At 44.1% G+C, this 20,065-nt stretch overlaps 1 protein-coding gene across 3 annotated transcripts in view; it reads left to right on the top strand.

Annotated features, from left to right (window-relative positions):
• The window catches only part of dtx2 (deltex 2, E3 ubiquitin ligase), an 87,427-nt gene extending 74,428 nt beyond the window's left edge, over positions 1–12,999 (top strand). For all 3 annotated transcript variants that reach the window (XM_069910916.1, XM_069910914.1, XM_069910915.1), the window contains 4 exons: positions 5,982–6,140; positions 7,823–7,984; positions 10,474–10,563; positions 11,904–12,999. In XM_069910916.1, coding sequence (XP_069767017.1) covers positions 5,982–6,140; positions 7,823–7,984; positions 10,474–10,563; positions 11,904–12,128 — 636 coding nt within the window. In that variant the 3' untranslated portion in view covers positions 12,129–12,999. The remainder of the gene's footprint in view (positions 1–5,981; positions 6,141–7,822; positions 7,985–10,473; positions 10,564–11,903) is intronic.
• The last annotated feature ends 7,066 nt before the right edge of the window (positions 13,000–20,065 follow it).

The raw sequence follows: 20,065 nt of genomic DNA, 5'->3' as shown, positions 1-20,065 counted from the left end.
AAAGATTTCACTTTTCATATGTCACAAAGGTCACTCTTTTAATTCCCTCCTTATTCTCTCTATTCCATTACCTTCCCTTATTAATTCTTGTCTATACTATCTATATTTTCCTCTAAGTACAGATACATTCATGTATGCTCATTGTCTCTATTCACTCTTATACCTCTTTACCCGCATACATATCAATCGTGATCATTTTTACTCTCATTACCCGTCTTCATCCCTCAGTCTATTTTTGTCTTTACCCACATACATATCAATCGTGATCATTTTAACTCTCATTACCCGTCTTCCTCCCTCAGTCTATTTTTGTAATTGTTCTGCAAATTTTCGTGCTTCTTCTGGATCCGAGAATAGTCTGTTTTGTTGTCCTGGAATAAATATTTTCAATACCGCTGGATGCTTTAGTATAAATTTATACCCTTTCTTCCATAAAATCGCCTTTGCTGTATTGAACTCTTTTCTCTTCTTTAGGAGTTCAAAACTTATATCTGGATAAATGAAGATTTTTTGCCCTTTATACTCCAGTGGTTTGTTGCCCTCTCTTACTTTTTCCATTGTCTTCTCCAGTACCTTTTCTCTTGTAGTATATCTTAGGAATTTTACTACAATAGATCTTGGTTTTTGTTGTGGTTGTGGTTTAGAGGCCCATACTCTATGTGCCCTTTCTATTTCCATTTCTTGCTGTAGTTCTGGACATCCTAGGGTCTTAGGGATCCACTCTTTTATAAACTCCCTCATATTCTTGCCTTCTTCATCTTCCTTAAGGCCCACTATCTTTATGTTATTTCTTCTGTTATGGTTTTCCATTGTATCTATTTTTTGAGCTAGTAGTTCTTGTGTATCTTTAGTTTTTTTATTAGATTTCTCCAATTTCTTTTTTAAGTCTTCTACCTCCATTTCTGCTGCTACTGCCCGCTCTTCCATCTTGTCCATTTTCTTTCCCATTTCTGTTAAGGTCATATCTATTTTATTCATTTTCTCTTCTGTGTTGTTTATTCTTTTTCTTAAATCCTTAAATTCCTGTGTTTGCCATTCTTTAAATGACTCCATGTATCCTTTAATAAGAGCAAGTATATCCTTTACCTTGCCTTTCTTTTCTTCTTCTATTTCACTGTACTCTTCCTCTTCCTCTTCTTCTTCCTCTGGGTTGACCATCTGTTGTTTCTTTGGTGCCCTTTCCTCCTCTTCTTTCTTGTTTCTATTGTCTTCTGTGGTCTCTTCTTGCTGCAGGTGTTCTGCAGCTGTCGTTGCCGGCTGTGGAGATCGACTCCCCAGCTGGTCCCCCCTCCCGTCGGTGTGTTTTTTTTCATGCGCGGTTGCGCACTTTTACTCGGCTCTGCGAGCCATTTTTGTAGTCCATTATTTACCGACCTGAGGGAGCGGGTTTCTCTCTCCGCAGCGGGTCTCTTCGGACAGGTAAGGCCTTCACCTTTTTCCTCCTTTGTCTTCTCTTCCTCTCTTCTTACCGTTGCTTTCGATTTTTCTTTTTTTGTCGCCATCTTCTTTCCACCTTTATACTCACTTTTCTGTAACTTTTATTTCTGTGCCTTTGTGTTTTCCTTTGTTTTTCCCGACTTTTCTGGAGAGGGCTGGAGTTCACCGTCCGGCCACTACTCCATCACGTGACTCCTTCAACTCCTCAGACTTGACATCGACATAGCCGCTCTCAGTGAAGTCCGGCTGGCAGATGTAGGCAGCCTCCAAGAACGCGGCGCGGGCTACACACTCTACTGGTCTGGCAAGCCTTCGGATGAACGACGCCTATCTGGTGTAGGCTTCATGGTCAAGAGCTTCATTGCCTCCAAACTCGAAAACCTTCCGACAGGCCTCTCGGACCGAATCATGTCCATGCGACTCCCCCTTCAAAACAAGCGTCGCATCACCCTCATCAGTGTCTATGCTCCAACCCTCCAGGCGGAACCAGCAGAAAAGGACAAGTTCTACACCGACCTGCGCAACCTCATCCAACGCACCCCTACAGCCGACAAGGTTGTCATCCTGGGCGACTTCAACGCTCGTGTCGGCAAAGACTCATAAACCTGGCCAGGTTCCTGGGCAAGCATGGCGTCGGCAAGTGCAACGACAATGGGCGCCTCCTGTTGGAGCTCTGCGCAGAACAGCGGCTTGTCATTACAAACACCCTTTTTCAGCAGAGGGACAGCCTAAAGACCAACTGGATGCATCCCCGATCCAAACACTGGCACCTCCTGGACTACATCCTGGTGCGAGAAAGTGACAAACGAGATGTGCTCCACACCAGGGTCATGCCTAGCGCGGAATGCCACACTGACCACCGGCTGGTTTGCTGCAAGCTCAACCTTCACTTCAAGCCAAAGCCCAGGAACAGTAAAGCCCCCAGAAAGAGGTTCAATGTTGGAAACCTGCAGTCAGACGAAGCGAGAGGAAACTTCCAGGCAAACCTCAAAGCAAAGCTCGACGATGCAACCCGCCTCACGGACCCGTCCCCTGAAACCCTCTGGGATCAGTTGAAGACTACCATACTGCAATCCACTGAAGAGGTTCTGGGCTTCTCCTCCAGGAAAAACAAGGACTGGTTTGACGAAAACAGCCAGGAAATCCAGGAGCTGCTGGCAAAGAAGCGAGCTGCCCACCAGGCTCACCTTACAAAGCCGTCCTGTCCAGAGAAGAAACAAGCCTTCCGTCGCGCATGCAGCCATCTTCAGCGCAAACTCCGGGAGATCCAAAATGAGTGGTGGACTAGCCTCGCCAAACGAACCCAGCTCAGCGCGGACATTGGCAACTTCAGGGGTTTCTACGAGGCTCTAAAGGCTGTGTACGGCCCCTCACCCCAAGTCCAAAGCCCGCTGCGCAGCTCAGACGGCAAAGTCCTCCTCAGCGACAAGATCTCCATCCTCAATCGATGGTCAGAACACTTCCAATCTCTTTTCAGTGCCAACCGCTCAGTCCAAGATTCCGCCCTACTCCAGCTCCCTCAACAGCCCCTAAGGCTAGAGCTGGATGAGGTCCTCACCCTGGATGAGACATATAAGGCAATCGAACAACTGAAAAGTGGCAAAGCAGCAGGTATGGATGGAATCCCCCCAGAGGTCTGGAAGGCTGGCAAAACTCTGCATGCCAAACTGCATGAGTTTTTCAAGCTTTGTTTGGACCAAGGAAAACTGCCTCAGGATCTTCGTGATGCCATCATCATCACCCTGTACAAAAACAAAGGTGAGAAATCAGACTGCTCAAGCTACAGGGGAGTCACGCTGCTCTCCATTGCAGGCAAAATCTTCGCTAGGATTCTACTAAATAGAATAATACCTAGTGTCGCCGAGAATATTCTCCCAGAATCACAGTGCGGCTTTCGCGCAAACAGAGGAACTACTGACATGGTCTTTGCCCTCAGACAGCTCCAAGAAAAGTGCAGAGAACAAAACAAAGGACTCTACATCACCTTTGTTGACCTCACCAAAGCCTTCGACACCGTGAGCAGGAAAGGGCTTTGGCAAATACTCGAGCGCATCGGATGTCCCCCAAAGTTCCTCAACATGATTATCCAACTGCACGAAAACCAACAAGGTCGGGTCAGATACAGCAATGAGCTCTCTGAACCCTTCTCCATTAACAATGGCGTGAAGCAAGGCTGTGTTCTCGCACCAACCCTCTTTTCAATCTTCTTCAGCATGATGCTGAACCAAGCCATGAAAGACCTCAACAATGAAGACGCTGTTTACATCCGGTACCGCACGGATGGCAGTCTCTTCAATCTGAGGCGCCTGCAAGCTCACACCAAGACACAAGTGAAACTTGTCCGTGAACTACTCTTTGCAGACGATGCCGCTTTAGTTGCCCATTCAGAGCCAGCTCTTCAGCGCTTGACGTCCTGCTTTGCGGAAACTGCCAAAATGTTTGACCTGGAAGTCAGCCTGAAGAAAACTGAGGTCCTCCATCAGCCAGCTCCCCACCATGACTACCAGCCCCCCCACATCTCCATCGGGCAACCAGTTTACCTATCTCGGCTGCACCATTTCATCAGATGCAAGGATCGACAATGAGATAGACAACAGACTCGCCAAGGCAAATAGCGCCTTTGGAAGACTACACAAAAGAGTCTGGAAAAACAACCAACTGAAAAACCTCACAAAGATAAGCGTATACAGAGCCGTTGTCATACCCACACTCCTGTTCGGCTCCGAATCATAGGTCCTCTACCGGCATCACCTACGGCTCCTAGAACGCTTCCACCAGCGTTGTCTCCGCTCCATCCTCAACATCCATTGGAGCGCTTTCATCCCTAACGTCGAAGTACTCGAGATGGCAGAGGTCGACAGCATCGAGTCCACACTGTTGAAGATCCAGCTGCGCTGGGTGGGTCACGTCTCCAGAATGGAGGACCATCGCCTTCCCAAGATCGTGTTATATGGCGAGCTCTCCACTGGCCACCGTGACGGAGGTGCACCAAAGAAAAGGTACAAGGACTGCCTAAAGAAATCTCTTGGTGCCTGCCACATTGACCACCGCCAGTGGGCTGATAACGCCTCAAACTGTGCATCTTGGCACCTCACAGTTTGGCGGGCAGCAGCCTCCTTTGAAGAAGACCGCAGAGCCCACCTCACTGACAAAAGGCAAAGGAGGAAGAACCCAACACCCAACCCCAACCAACCAATTTTCCCCTGCAGCCGCTGCAACCGTGTCTGCCTGTCCCGCATCGGACTTGTCAGCCACAAACGAGCCTGCAGCTGACGTGGACTTTTACCCCCTCCATAAATCTTCGTCCGCGAAGCCAAGCCAAAGAAAGAATTTACACTATGATTGCTGCTGCAAAATACAATGAATTCCATGTCTTGTTCAAGTCCAAAAAATTCCAGAAAATGGGATCAAAGTACTTCATGAATATGGTCTGCAATGGACCACAGCTGAAACATCAGTGAGATTTTTTTAATTGAAATGCTAAAATCAATATTTTGATCAGTTGTAAATAAGTAACAATAAACTTGGTTGCTCTTGTTTTCTTGAAATACATTTATTCTAATACATCTGTTATACATAACATCCTTATTATAACCATATTATCCAAACTCTATGGTTCCGATAAATTGGGATTGTGTATCCAGACGTGGGTTTGGGGATAAGACAAGATCCGGGTCTCAGACAAGTCTTTGCTATCCTGATGTGCTAAAGGTTGGATCTATTAGATCCTACTTAGTGATTCGAAAACTATAAAATAAGAGATGAAATACAATTAAATTTAAACTCCTCTCACTCGACTTAGTAATAAATTGTCAATTGCTTTTTTTTAATTGTTTTGGCATAGTAATGTTTTTCCTTTGTGAAAATGAAAGTGAAAAAATTGTCTGTAATGGATAAAGTTTGGCATGTCACTTTAAATCAATAAGCCTTTTAATGGCCTTTCCATGTTCTTCAACACTTCAGGCTAATGCCATGTTGCATCTTGCTATTGTGAAAAAAATCTCCTTATATCTTATTCCTGAAGTCTGCCAAGCTACTCTTCAATGGTATTCTATTATATATGATCAAAGTGCTTGCCTATTATCTCAGCAAAAATCCACAAACTGAAAATTAACGTGTGCATGAATTATTTGATGGTGTGACTGTGACTTGTTGACAAAAACACAAGAAGAATATCAACATAATGCTCCCTTAGTTGTGTATTTACTGAATTATCAATCTTTATTTTGTTCTTGGACCTGAAGATGTAAGAATTCTTCCAGTTTGTCCAAGTAGGAAATGCTGATGGTCATTTCATTAAATGATGATATGTACCTATCTAAATAGTCATTGCAGGTTAATTGCTTCAGTACGTTTTCTGTCATTAAATTATTAGCAAAAGGGAATAGGTTGTTGGTGTTTAAATGCAGAAACTACAATTTCTTAGCACTGATTTGCCAAAATGGATTTCTGGGAGGTGGTGCAATTCAGTCAGTGAAGACTCTAAATTGCATGTCAGCTCCAAAAGTAAAACTAACTGTTGCTTTTGTTTTGTGTTGCTTAAGGACTGTATAATTTGCATGGAGAAGTTGAGTGCCTTATCTGGATATGATGGGATGTCCAGGACCAGAATCATTCAGTCAGATGCAGTGGGGAAGCTCGCAAGGTGTGGCCATGTCTTCCACTTGCTCTGTATGATGGCCATGTATGAAAATGGGAACAAGGTAGAGTGGAATGACTAATTGTTCATTGATTGAAAGTAAACATAATGTTGCTGTTTTTTTAAATAACATGCAACCTTCCCCTTAGGCAGTTGTTCGCAACCTTTTTTCCCCACTCATGTACCACCTTAAGTAATCGCTGACTTACCACAGAGTGCCTATGGCAGTCATTCTCAACCTTTTTCTTTCCACTTACCTACCTCTTTAAATATTCCCTATGCCTTAGATGTTCTGTGGTTAGTAAGGGATTGCTTGAGATGGTATGTGGGTGGAAAGAATTGAAAACCACTGCTTTAATCAAACCTAATTGACTTGTTATATGCATGGTTTCATAACTCCAAAAGAAATGGGCCAATGGCAATTTTTCTCAAAGAAAATATTTCAGTAACAAATATTTCTCATCCTTCCCTTAAGCACCTTAAGCAATCCCTTACTAATCACAGAGCATCAATGACATAAGGATTTCTTACAGTGGGATGTGAATGGACAGAAAAAGGTTGAGAACCACTGACCTATGGCATCCTCTGGATTAAGGGATTACTTGAAATGGTATGTGAGTGGGGAAAAATAGTTAAGAACCACTCCCCTAAGGAGAAGGATGTTTTTGAATTCTTCTTTCTTTCTTTGGCTTGGCTTCGCGGACGAAGATTTATGGAGGGGGTAAAAAGTCCACGTCAGCTGCAGGCTCGTTTGTGGCTGACCAGTCCGATGCGGGACAGGCAGACACGATTGCAGCGGTTGCAAGGGAAAATTGGTTGGTTGGGGTTGGGTGTTGGATTTTTCCTCCTTTGCCTTTTGTCAGTGAGGTGGGCTCTGCGGTCTTCTTCAAAGGAGGCTGCTGCCCGCCAAACTGTGAGGCGCCAAGATGCACGGTTTGAGGCGTTATCAGCCCACTGGCGGTGGTCAATGTGGCAGGCACCAAGAGATTTCTTTAGGCAGTCCTTGTACCTTTTCTTTGGTGCACCTCTGTCACGGTGGCCAGTGGAGAGCTCGCCATATAATACGATCTTGGGAAGGCGATGGTCCTCCATTCTGGAGACGTGACCCATCCAGCGCAGCTGGATCTTCAGCAGCGTGGACTCGATGCTGTCGACCTCTGCCATCTCGAGTACCTCGACGTTAGGGGTGTGAGCGCTCCAATGGATGTTGAGGATGGAGCGGAGACAACGCTGGTGGAAGCGTTCTAGGAGCCGTAGGTGGTGCCGGTAGGGACTTGATAAATGATAAGCATTTGTTCTGCTGTGAGCAATGGGACTAACTTCAGGACGGCTTTCTAAAGTATCCTTCATGCTTTCCCTTCCTACGGTGCTTATTTTATTGAATAGAAATTCCAAAGAAAATTATGTCAAAAATTGTTTTTCAACAGTGACTAAGCTAATAGTTGTTAACTCAGTGCCGTCAACAGGAGAAAGTTCTCAATCTGAGAGACTAACTGTATCTCTGCCTCCATATTTGCTACTTCACCCACAAAGTCCTTTCTCCACATTCCAGGATTTGTGGTTCTCCATGGACTTGCAAAACATTAATTGCCTTGCTTAGTTGACAATGCTGTATGAAGATTGTCTGATGTGTTCAGTACCTAATCACTGGCTCGGAAGCTAATACAAGGAAAATTATGTTATCTCACAGATAGTAATCCTTTCTAATAGATGCTTACTGAACAACTGAATTAATTTATTTTTCAGGATGGCAGTTTACAGTGTCCATCATGCAAGACAATCTATGGTGAAAAAACTGGAACACAGCCAAAAGGAAGGATGGATATTTATTTATTACCACAGTCACTCCCAGGATATCCAGACACTGGATCTATACAAATCGTGTATAATATCCCTCCTGGTATTCAGGTAACTATCCCTCAATCACTTAAAGTAGAAGATGTATGACCTTCAAGATGATTTAGCTGGTGTGGGTTGTATATTTTTGCACTACAAGAAGATGTAATATATTAATTATTTAAATTAATTCCTCAAGACTTATCCAAGAACAATCAAATGCTACTTGTCCATACATTGGACATTACAATTAGTTATCTATATTAGTAGAAATCATCTCCTGGATCTGCAGTTTGTGTGTTGGGGAAGTTCGAATACTTTTTTGACTTTACTGCAATAGGGCTGCAGTAGGGATTTTCATTAATCACCAGAAACTAATTCCAGTCAAATTTCAAATGCAATCTTCAAAATAATCAGCTGATTCATCATCAAAGTGTTTACCCTGCAGTAGTTTTATTCCAGTGAAGACGTGTCCACATTTTCTGTTGCCTCTGCTTCCACACACATCTTTTATGCAAGGCATTGTAATGGGTGGGGTGAAAGCAAGCAAGGACAGGTACAATTTGCTTAAAAATTGTACCAACGCCAGTTTTGGGATGTGGCTGGAAGGTTTTGACATTTTTCATGAGAATATCAGGACCAGGGAAATTTGTTTGATGCTTTGAGCTAAAGTGATTTTTGAATTTCTTGGGAAGAAATTCGAATGTTCGTAAGCAAGGTTACCTTAAGAAGGTAGAGACGTGAAATTCAGAAACATAATAACAATAATGCAGCAAAGAAACAGGCCAAGAGTTTGTATTGTCCTCCTGTGTCTGTGTGGATTTTCCCCAGGGGCTCCAGTTACTGTTCAAAACATACCTGGGGTTGTAGGTTAATTGGGTGTAAATGGGGTGGCACAGGATCATGGACTGAAACAGCCTGTTACCATGCTGTATGTCTAAATTTAAAAAAATTTAATTTAAACATTTTTTTTAAATATGAGAGATTCTATAAGTGCTATGTACAGATGCCTGGAAATTCTACTTCCTGGAGCCACACAGATAGGTGAAATGCATGAACAGCAATAGTGTAAATTAAATTATCACAATACATCATGAGACACTGAAAGTTAGTAAATATAAGACAGACAGATTTTCACAGTTGCAGCTAGTGCAATAAGAAACTAAGACCACGCTGACAATGGAGTCATTCGTCCCAATATTTTTTTTTATTTTCCCCCATATTCCCATCAACTCAAATCTTGCCACTCACCAACACACGATGAACAATTCAGGCTATCCAGATTTCAGATTTTTTGAAAGAGTATATACGTGATATCACATTACAACCTTGAGATTCCTTTATGCTGCAGGCACAGCAGAATTACCACCAATTGGTTGTGCAAAAAATAAATCTGTACACAGCGTGAAACATGTAAACAAATAAAGAACTGTAAACTGATAACAAATGTAAACAAACTGTTCAATACTGAGAGTGTAGCGAGATCACTACAGCTACAGCTAGGTTATAGCCCGAATCCGCAGGAGAAGAAAGACACACCCACTGTATTCAACAGAGTTTATTCAGTGGAAGCTCTGCTTTTTATAGTCAGCTCATCGGGGCGTGGCTTGAGCTGATTGGTTACCTTGGATGCCTGGGCCTCCATTGGGGCCCCCTGCGATCCACCAGCGGTGATTGATCAGTTTCACCACCCTGCCAGCAGCCTATGGAAACAGGCTTTCAGACCGCTGGTCGCCGTGTTCTGTGTCAGCTCGAGGCGCAGGCTGCTACAAGAGAACAAAAAGAAAATCAATAAAGTGGACAAATAAGAGTCCTTAAATGAATCTCTGAGTTTGTCGTTGAGGAGTCTGATGGTGGAGGGGGAGCAGCTGTTCCTGAACCTGGTGGTGCAAGTTTTGTGGCACTGACACCTCTTGATGGCAGCAGCGAGAACAGATCCTTGATGATTGCTGCTGCTCTCTGACGGCAGCGATCCTTGTAGATGTCAATAGTGGGAGGGCTGTACCTGTGATGTCCTGGGCTGTGACCACTACCTTTTGGAGGGCTTTCCGCTCAGGGGTATTGGTGTTTCCTGTCATGTAGCCGCTCAGCACACTTTTCACCATGCCTCCGTAGAAATTTGCCAGGATTTCTGATATCATACCAAACCTCCGTAAACTCCTGAGGAAGTAGAGGTACTCTTCACAATGCCATTGGTGTGTTAGGCCCAGGAAAGATCCTCTGAGATAGTGATTCGCAAGGACTTAAATTTACTCACCCTCTCCACCTCTGATTCCCCCCAATGATCACTGCATTGTATTATCTCTGGCTTTCCTTCCCTGGTCAACAATCAGCTCCTTAGTTTTGATGACATTGAGTGCAAGGTTGTTGTTGATGCACCATCCAGCCATTCTCCTGTGTGCTAACTCATCCCCTTCCTTTATACAACCCACTACCGTCCTTTGTTACAGAATGGTTCTCCTTGGAAGAAATAATAGTGTGATAAGCTGTGGAGGTGCCAAAGAAACGACAGCCAAAATATACCCTTTGTTAAAATGATGTCTCTGATGTTTTTTCCACAGGGTCCAGAGCATCCAAATCCAGGCAAACCATACACTGCCCGTGGCTTCCCCAGGCATTGCTACCTGCCTTATAATGAAAAGGGAAGACAGGTAATACATCTGTAATGCTTTAACAATTAAAGAATTAGTCAGAAACTATTTGTCACATAATAAAACAAACATAATATTACACAAAATTGCCTTTAGTCTGTCATAAGGCAGACAAAAGATTCTCCATTAGCATTGTCTGGCACCCTTTTCAGTCAGAGAGAGAGAAGCAAGAGAGTCACCAAGTGTCCATGCCAGCGCTCCTGCAGTCTTTGCAGCTGCATAGGGGTCCAGTTCTGTTCAAATAATTGGTGGCCCAAGCCCAGGTCCAAACTTGCACCACACCAAGGAAGCCTTCAGCTCCAAAGCTGTTCGGGAGCCCCTCTTGCCCTCAGCACCCTCTCGAGTCCTCGGGAGCCAGTCTCCAGTCGCCTGCAGTCTGTGCGGGTCCTTTGACCTCGAGTCAAAAGCACCACACGTCGCCAACGGCTCTCTGCTTGTGTGTGTCCTTCAGACGCAGAGCCCTTCACTGCTCCATTATGAAAGACTTCCCACAGTAAGGTGAATAAAGAATGTAAATTGATTGCCACATGAAATGACATTCTACCAGTGCTAGGTGCAGTGTGGTTCTATGTGGCTGGGCATCAATGTCAGGCTCAGATATATGATGTTTGCAAAGTCTTCCACTTTTTTTTATCCTTTAAATTGCTTCCACCTCCCCCACACCCATCCTCCCAGATGGCATTGAACCTTTCGAGCAGTGGTTCTCGATCTTTTTCTTTCCACTCACGTACCACTAAGTTTTCCCTATGCCATTGGTGCTCTGTGATTAGTCAGGGATTGCTTTAAGGTGGGTAATAAAAAGTATGAAAACCACTATTTTAATCGAACCTAATTGACCCGTTATGTGCATGGTTTCATAACTCCAAAGGAAATGGGTCAACGACAATTTTTCGCAAGCAAAATATTTCAGTAACAATTGGGTCTACAGCAGTGGTTCTCAACCTTCCCTTCCCACTCATTCCACCTTAAGCAGTCCCTTACTATGCACAGAGCGCTTATGGCATACTTACAGTGGTATGTGGGTGGAAAGAAAAAGGTTGAGAACCACTGTTTAAGAGTATAAAGCTTTCATCAGTGAATATGACATTACGCCATGACTGAGGTGGTGATGAGGCAGAAAAACTGTATAGACTAGCAGTCACTTGACTTTCAGAAATGGTGGTCCTGGGGTATTGGGCCTCGTGGGAAGCCTGATCAGAATTTTCTTAATTCTTGGTTGTGGAAGCCCGTTAAGACATGAATCTGTTCAAAGGCTTCCATTTATAGTATTCTCAGGTGATAGTCTAGCATGCATTGTCATCAAAGAATGAATGCAAACTAATCTGAATAATTTACTTTAGGTTCTGGAGCTTCTGAAAGTAGCTTGGAACCGAAGGTTGATATTTACTGTCGGAACATCAAGCACAACTGGAGAAACAGATACAGTAGTTTGGAATGAAATTCATCATAAAACGGAGAAGGGATCCAACGTCTCTGGCCACGGGTTCCCAGACCCCAACTACCTGGACAATGTCCTGGGAGAGCTGGCTGCGCAGGGAGTAACAGAGGACTGTCTTCGGCAATAACTGAACGTGTGTCGGAAAGAACTTTTTGATTCAGTGCTCCATCTTGAGATGCTCGCATCTTTTGCACTCTTTTTGTATTAGCTGTGCTTTATTTTCCTTAATCCAACTTTGTAACGTAGTATCAGCCACCACTGCTTGAACAGTGAAGTGAGGGTGCACAGGCTGCATCTTCCAGTCTGGATGTTTGTAATTGCAGCACTGGTAATAGGAGGTGATGTTCCATTCAAACCCAGGACTAGCTGAGCTGGACTCGCATGTGTCCCTTCACCCCTGTCCCCTTCCTGGCACTTGGGATCGCCTCCAGTATTATGTTTACGTCAGCAAAGCATTAACTGGCAAGGAGTTCAAATAATTTAATCTTGTTTGATTACATAGTTTCATGGGCACTGTTGTCATATTTAACAGCAGCAGGAATGCTAAGAACTACAGATCTTGGAATTCTTGCATATATTCTCCTTTTAAAAATAATAGTGTGTGGCTCACAGAGAGGTGGGCAGTCAAATCTTGTAGCTCGCGCACTACCATTGTTAATGGTTGCAGGCTTGATAGAGGAGCATCATCATGTAGGCTGTTATTTTATTCTTGGGAGGGTGAGACAATGGACTTCATAGCTCATATACTGGTATTGGATCCTGGCAGGCTAAAACAATAGAATCTTAAACATGCATTTCTCTTTGATCTTCATTACGTGGAGCTGTGAAGACCTAGTGTGCATAAATTGTTTAGTTTTGTGCCCAATTCTATAGTCAGTTTCATACCTGTGCAAGGTACTATGACTTAATAATAATCACTTTTCTACTATGCTCAGGGAGGTCTAAAATTAACAATGATTTCCATGTAATAAAATCTTTAATAAAATAATTAGTATCAATTAGCATTCCATTTGTCTCTTATTTACAAATTTTGTATCATAAAAAGGAATTGTGGTTAGTGTTGAAGATTGTGGGTTACAAAAGGATATAGATGGGATGCAGAGTTAGTGGAAAAGGGGCAGGTGACATTCAATCTGGATAGGTGCGAGGTGATGCATTTTGGAAGGTCAAACCTTTAGGCAGAGTACACGGCTACTGGCTGAATACTTAACAGTGTGGAAGAACAGGGACCTCGTCCAAATCCATACATCTGTCAAGGTTGCCATGCAAGTTAATAGGATAGTGAAGAAGGCCTATGGGATGCTGAGCTTCATTTAATAGGGGGATTAAGTCCAACAGTAGAGAGGTCATGTTGCAACTCGACAAAGACCACACTTGGAATGTTGTGTTCAGTTCTGGTCACCTCATTGTAGGAAGGATATGGAAGCTATGGAGAGGGTGCAGAGGAGATTTACCGGGATGTTGCCTGGATTGGAAAATAAGTCTTATGAGGCAAGGTTAGCAGAGCTGGGACTTTTCTCTTTGGAGCATAGAAGGGTGAGAGGTGACCATAGAGGTCTATGAGACTCTGAGAGGCATTGATAGAGTAGGCAGCCAGTCCCTGTTTCCCAGGCCAGGAGTAGCAAAGTGAAGTGAGGAGAATTTAGGGGAGACGTCAGAGGTAAGTTTTTTTTTACACAAAGTTGTGGGTGCCTGGAATGCCTTGCCAGAGGTGGTGATGGAGGCAGAGACAGGCACATGGATGAAAGGAAAATAGAGTTATGAGGTAGCTCTTTTTGGGAGGAATATATAGGTCAGCACCACATTGAAGGCTGAAGGGCTTCTGTGCTGTAGTGTTCCATGTTCATAAGTTCCTTTTATTGTCACATAATACTACATTAAAAATGTTATGTAAATTTCAACTGTTGCCATGAGCATTGCTCATTGTATCTAACTATAGGAGAAAGGGAAGCAAAAGAAAAGCTCTTTGGAGACGCTGAGAATCCGTGGATTCGCCTCCAGTGCTCCAGCAGCCTCTGCCTTCACACAGACTCACACCATTGGTAAACTCAAGCTCCAGATCCAAACCTCCCATATGAACAGGAAGCCTTTGGCACCCAAGGGGCTTCAAGAGTCCCTCTTGAATCCTGGTTTCAATACCTGGTTCCCACAGCCTATGTCAGTCCATCAGCTGCTGAGCTCCTCACCAGTCCGCTGCAGTTGGTCCAGTGGAGCAGTGCCGTGTCTCAGTTCCCAGGACCGCGGTAACACTGCTGTCACAGCAACGCCACCATTTTTGTTTAGTTCCAGCTCCCTGTTTGTAATATGGGGCTTTCTTGGTGTAATGAGGGTAAATTGTGATCATCAGCCCTTGTGCATTTGGAAAAATTAAGTTCGAGGTAGAGATTATCTTCAAAGATTCCCTGTATCTTATATTTAGGCTAGTTACTGTTTCAGTAACTGGGTATTTCAGATAACCTCAACCCTTAAGTTAGCCGCAGTCCCAAGTTTCCTGATCGATCATTTGGATACAAATTTCTTTGCCCTCCTCCTGGCCATTAATCAAATATCCCCAAGGAAAACAGAAGATAATGGACATGAAAGATATCCCTGTATTTCTTTAGTTTTACAGTTAATCCTTTGAATAAAAAATAATTTCCCCCATCTGCTTTGGATCCAAACATATAAGCTGCAGGTGTTCCTTGAAATTTAACAAAGATGATTACAATACTTGTCAACAAGTTGGTCTCTTCCTCTGTTAAGAGTAAGTAAGTCCTGTGTTTTATTTAATTTTAATTTGAACATTCAGCACGTCCGTGCCGCCCAATTACATCCAATTGACCTACAACCCCCAGTATGGTTTGAACGGTGGGAGGAAACCAGAGGAACATGAGAAATGGGAGCAGGAGTCGGCCATCCGGCCCATCGAGCTTGCCCCACCATTCATTAAGGTCGTGGCTGATCTGATCATTGACTCGACTCCCCTACCTGCCTTTTCCCCATATCCACAAATTCCTTTCTTGTGTAAAAATCTATCTAACGCAACCTTAAATATGTTTAATGAAGTAGTCTCAACCGCTTCCCTGACCAGAGAATTCCACAGATTCACCTCTCTCTGGGAAAAACAGTTTTTCCTCATCTCCGTCTTAAATCTACTGCCCTGAATCTTGAGGCTGTGTCCCCTAGTTCTGGTCTTGCCTACCAGGAAAAACAATTTTCCTGCCCTTTCATAATTTTATGTTTCTATAAGATCTCCTCTCATTCTGTTGAATTTGAGTGAGTATAAACCCAGGTGATTTAGGTTTTCCTCGTAAGTCAACCCCCCTCATCTCCAGGATCAACCTGGTGAACCTCCTCTGGACTGCCTCCAAGACCAGTATAATCCTTCCTTGAGTAAGGAGACCAGAACTGCCCACAGTACTCCAGGTGCGGCCTCACCAGGACCTTGTACAGTTGCAGTATGACTTCCCTGCTCTTGAATTCAATTTCTCTACCAATGAAGGCCAACATTCCATTTGCCTTCTTAATAACCTGTTGTGCCTGCAACCCAACTCTTTGCAATTTGTGCATAAGCCCTCCCAGTCCTTTTACACAACAGCATGCTGCAGTCTTTCACCATTTAAATAATAATCTGGTCTTCTATTTTTCTTACAAAAGTGGATGACCTCGCATTTACTAACGTTGTACTCTACCAGACTTTTGCCCACTCACCTAACGTAACTATATCCTTCTGCAGCCTCTCCATATCCTCTGTACAATTTGCTTTTCCAATCAATTTAGTATCATCCATACGTAAACTTGGCTACACTACACTGTCCCCTCTTCCAAATTATCAATGTAAATGGTGAACAGCTACAACACTCCACTTACCACTGTCTGCCAATCAGAAAAACACCCATTTATCCCTACTCTCTGCCTTCTGTCAGTTAATAAATCCTCAATCCATGCCAATATACTCCCCTCTTGTGTGGCACCGTAGCAAACACCTTCTCTGGTCGCTTTTTCCAAGAGGCCCCTCACTACTAGATCCGTGGATAACAGGGAAATTAGAGACAGCATTGGGTCCAAAGAGAGAGCATATCAATTGGCCAAAAGAAGTACCACAACCGAAGACTGGGAACAGTTCAAGATGCACCAAAGGAGGACAAAGGGATTAATCAAGAGAGCAAAAATAAATTACGAAAGTAAGCTTGCGGCAAATATAAAAACCGACTGCAAAAGCTTTTATAAATATGTCAAGAGGAAAAGATTGGTGAAATCCAGAGTAGGTCCTTTGCAGTTGGAATCAGGGGAATATATAATGGGGAATAAGGAAATGGCAGACCAATTAAATTCTTACTTTAGTTCTGTTTTTACAAGAGAGGATACAAATAACCTCCCAAGGATGTTGGGAAACCTAGAGACTAATGCAAGGGAGGAACTGAAAGAAATCAGTATCTCTAAGGACATGTTCTTGGGGAAATTGATGGGATTGAAGGCAGATAAATCCCAAGGGCCTGATAATCTACATCCTAGGGTACTCAAGGAAGTGGCCATTCAGATAGCAGATGCTTTAAGAATTATTTTCCAGAACTCGATAGACTCAGGATCAGTACCCATGGATTGCAGGGTAGCTAATGATACCCCACTATTTAAAAAGGGGGGTAGAGAAAAAGCGGGGAATTATTGGCCGGTGAGCCTTACATCAGTAGTGGGCAAAATGAGAGCTCCAGTGGCGCAATCGGTTAGCGCGCGGTACTTATACAGTAGTGGGCAAAATGATGGAATCCATTATTAAGGATGTAATAGCAGAGCATATGACTAGCAGAGAAGGGATCGGACGGAGTCAACATGGACTTACAAAAGGTAAATCGTGCTTGACAAATTTATTGGAATTCTTTGAGATGGTGACAGGTAAAATAGATGGGGGAGAACCAGTGGATGTGGTGTACCTGGACTTCCAAAAGGCATTCGATAAGGTCCCGCATAAATGACTGGCTTCCAAAATCAAGGCTCATGGGATTGGGGGCAAAGTATTGATGTGGATTGAGAACTGGCTGGCAGGTAGAAGACAGAGAGTTGGGATAAATGGCTCATTTTCTGAGTGGCAGGCGGTGACCAGTGGGGTGCCACAGGGATCTGTACTGGGACCCCAGCTGTTCACAATTTTCATTAATGATCTGGATGAGGGGATTGGATGTAATATCTCCACATTTGCAGATGACACTAAGCTAGGAGGGGTTGTGTGCACAGAAGAGGGGGTCAGGAAGCTCCAGTGTGATTTGGATAAATCGAGGGACTGGGCAGATGCATGGCAAATGCACTACAATGTGGATAAATGTGAGGTTATCCACTTTGGTAATACAAACTGGAGGGCAGATTACTATTTGAATGGCAATAGATTAAGAGATGGGGAAGTGCAGAGAGACCTAGGGGTACTTGTACATCAGTCTCTGAAGGTGAGCATGCAGGTACAGCAGGCGGTTAAAAAGGCAAATGGTATGTTGGCCTTCATATCAAGAGGGTTTGAGTACAGGGCCTTGGTGAGACCACAGCTGGAGTATTGTGTGCAGTTTTAGTCACCTTATCTAAGGAAGGATGTTCTTGCAATGGAGGGAGTACAGAGGCGATTCACCAGGCTGATACCTGGAATGGCAGGAATGACTTATGAGGAAAGATTGCACAAATTGGGATTGTACTCGCTGGAGTTTAGAAGATTGAGAGGGGATCTCATAGAGACATAAAATTTTGGCAGGACTGGACAGAGTGGATGCAGATGGGATGTTTCCAATGATGGGAAAATCCAGAACCCGGGGCCATGGTTTGAGGATAATAGGCAAACCATTTAGGACCGAGATGAGGAGGAATTTCTTTACCCAGAGGGTGGTGAATCTGTGGAATTCATTGCCACAGAGGGCAGTAGAGGCAGGTTCATTAAATATATTTAAGAGGGAATTAGATATATTTCTTCAGTATAAGGGTATTAAAGGTTACGGAGAAAAGGCAGGAACGGGGTACTGAACTTTAAGATCAGCCATTCATCTCGTTGAATGGCGGAGCAGGCTCGAAGGGTCGAATGACCTACTCCTGCTCCTATCTTCTATGTTTCTATGTTTCCATCATTAATTTTCTCTATCTCATAGTACAGTACTAGATCTAAAATAGCATTCTCTCTTGTTGGTTCCTTTACACGCTGCTCAAGAAAGCTATCACGGATGCATTCTATGAAGTCATCCTCCAGACTCCCTTGACCAACTTGATTTTCCCAATCTACGTGGAAGTTAAAGTCCCCCACGACAACTGCCGTTCTGTTCTTACATACCTCAGTTATTTCTCTGTTACTTGCCTGTCCCGCATCGGACTTGACAGCCACAAACGAGCCTGCAGCTGATGTGGACATTTACCCCCTCCATAAATCTTCGTCCGCGAAGCCAAGCCAAAGACTTGCCTGTGTCACTGAGCTATTGTAATTTGGTGGGCGATAGACAACTCCCACCAGTGATTTTTTTGTTTCCCACTTTGCTATTCTTAATCTCTAGCCAGATTCTGTTCTTTAGATCTTGTATTATCTCTCACTATTGCCCTGATCTTATCCATGATTAAGAATGCCTCCCCACCACCTTTACCATCCTGTCTATCTTTTTGTATCACCTGATACCCTTGAATATTTAATTCCCACTCATGCCCACCTTGTAACCATGTTTCTGCATGGCCACTAAATCATATGCCTGGAGACTGATTTGCATCTCAAGTTCACTCACCTGGTTTCTAATACTATGGGCCTTATACATATGCCCTTATACTCATTGTCCTTTTAGAATCTAGTCACTTCTGCATCCTTTGCTTTTGACTTTTCTGCCCGATATTTTTCTTTTTCTCTGTCCTAACTCTAGCTTTGGTCTCATTCTTTCTTTGTAGGTTCCCATCCCCCTGTCCCATTAGTTTAAACCTGTCCCCAACAACACTAGCATACAGTCTCCCTAAGACATTGATCCTGGCCCAGCTCAGATGGAGACCGTCTGGTCTGTGCTGGTCCCATCTACCCCAGAACTGGTTCCAATACCCCAAGAAACTGAAACCCTCCCTCCTGCACCACCATTCAAGCCTTATATTCATTCCAACTATCTTGCTATTTCTACTCTGGCTAGCTCATGGCATCAGTAATAATCCTGAAATTATTACTTTTGAGGTTCTACTCCTTAATTTATCTCCCAGCTCCCTAAATTCAGCATGTTGGTCTTCATCCCGCTTTCTTCCTAAATTGTTGGTACCAACATGGACCACGACAGCTGGCTGTTCACCCTCCCCTTTCAGAATGTCCTGCAATCGTTCCAAGACATCCCTGGCCCTTCCTCCCAGGAGACAACACACCATCCAGGAGTCCCGTTTGTGGCCATAGAAGCTCCTGTCTGTTCCCCTTACTATAGAATCCCCTATAACTATTGCTCTACCACTCCACTCTTTTTCCCCTCCCTCTGGCACAGCAGAGCCACTCACAGTGTCATGATCCTGGTTACTGCTGCCTTCTCCTGATGGGGCATCTCCCCCAACAATATCCAAAGCAGGATCTCTCTTTTGGAGGGTGATGATCGCAGGAGAGTCCTGCACTACCTTCCTGTTACTTCTCTTGCTGTTGGTCACAAAGACCTTACCTTTCTCTAAAGCTGCAGTGTGACCAACTCACTAAAGATGGTATCCACCACATTCTCCACATCCTGGATGCTCCAAAGTGCGTCCACACGCAGCTCCGGTGCCGTCATGCGGTCCATCAGGGGCTGCAGCTGGACACACTTCCTGCGCACGTAGTCCTCAGGGATACTGTCAGTCTCCCCGAGTTCCCACATGGCACAGGAGGAGCTTGACAGGGGTTGGACCTGAAACAAACCCCAGTGATATATTAATTTTTTTTTAAAAAAAGAACTTGCTCTTTTTACCTGTGCTTCAGCCTCTACGCGCCAAAGCCTCCTGAACCAAACCCTCAGTGCTCCACTCACTCGCTGGACTGCTCCTTGACCTTCCCCTCCTTTTATTGGTCCCTACCAATAAAACATGTGGCCCTGTTGCTCGCTTCTCCTCCTCGCTGCTCCTTCGCCTATCACCTGACAT

This window comes from Narcine bancroftii, chromosome 14, assembly GCF_036971445.1.
Source record: "Narcine bancroftii isolate sNarBan1 chromosome 14, sNarBan1.hap1, whole genome shotgun sequence".
In the NCBI taxonomy this organism is placed as follows: Eukaryota; Metazoa; Chordata; class Chondrichthyes; order Torpediniformes; family Narcinidae; genus Narcine; species Narcine bancroftii.
Note: the sequence above shows the minus strand (reverse complement) of the source record. Positions and strands in the feature narration are given on the sequence as shown.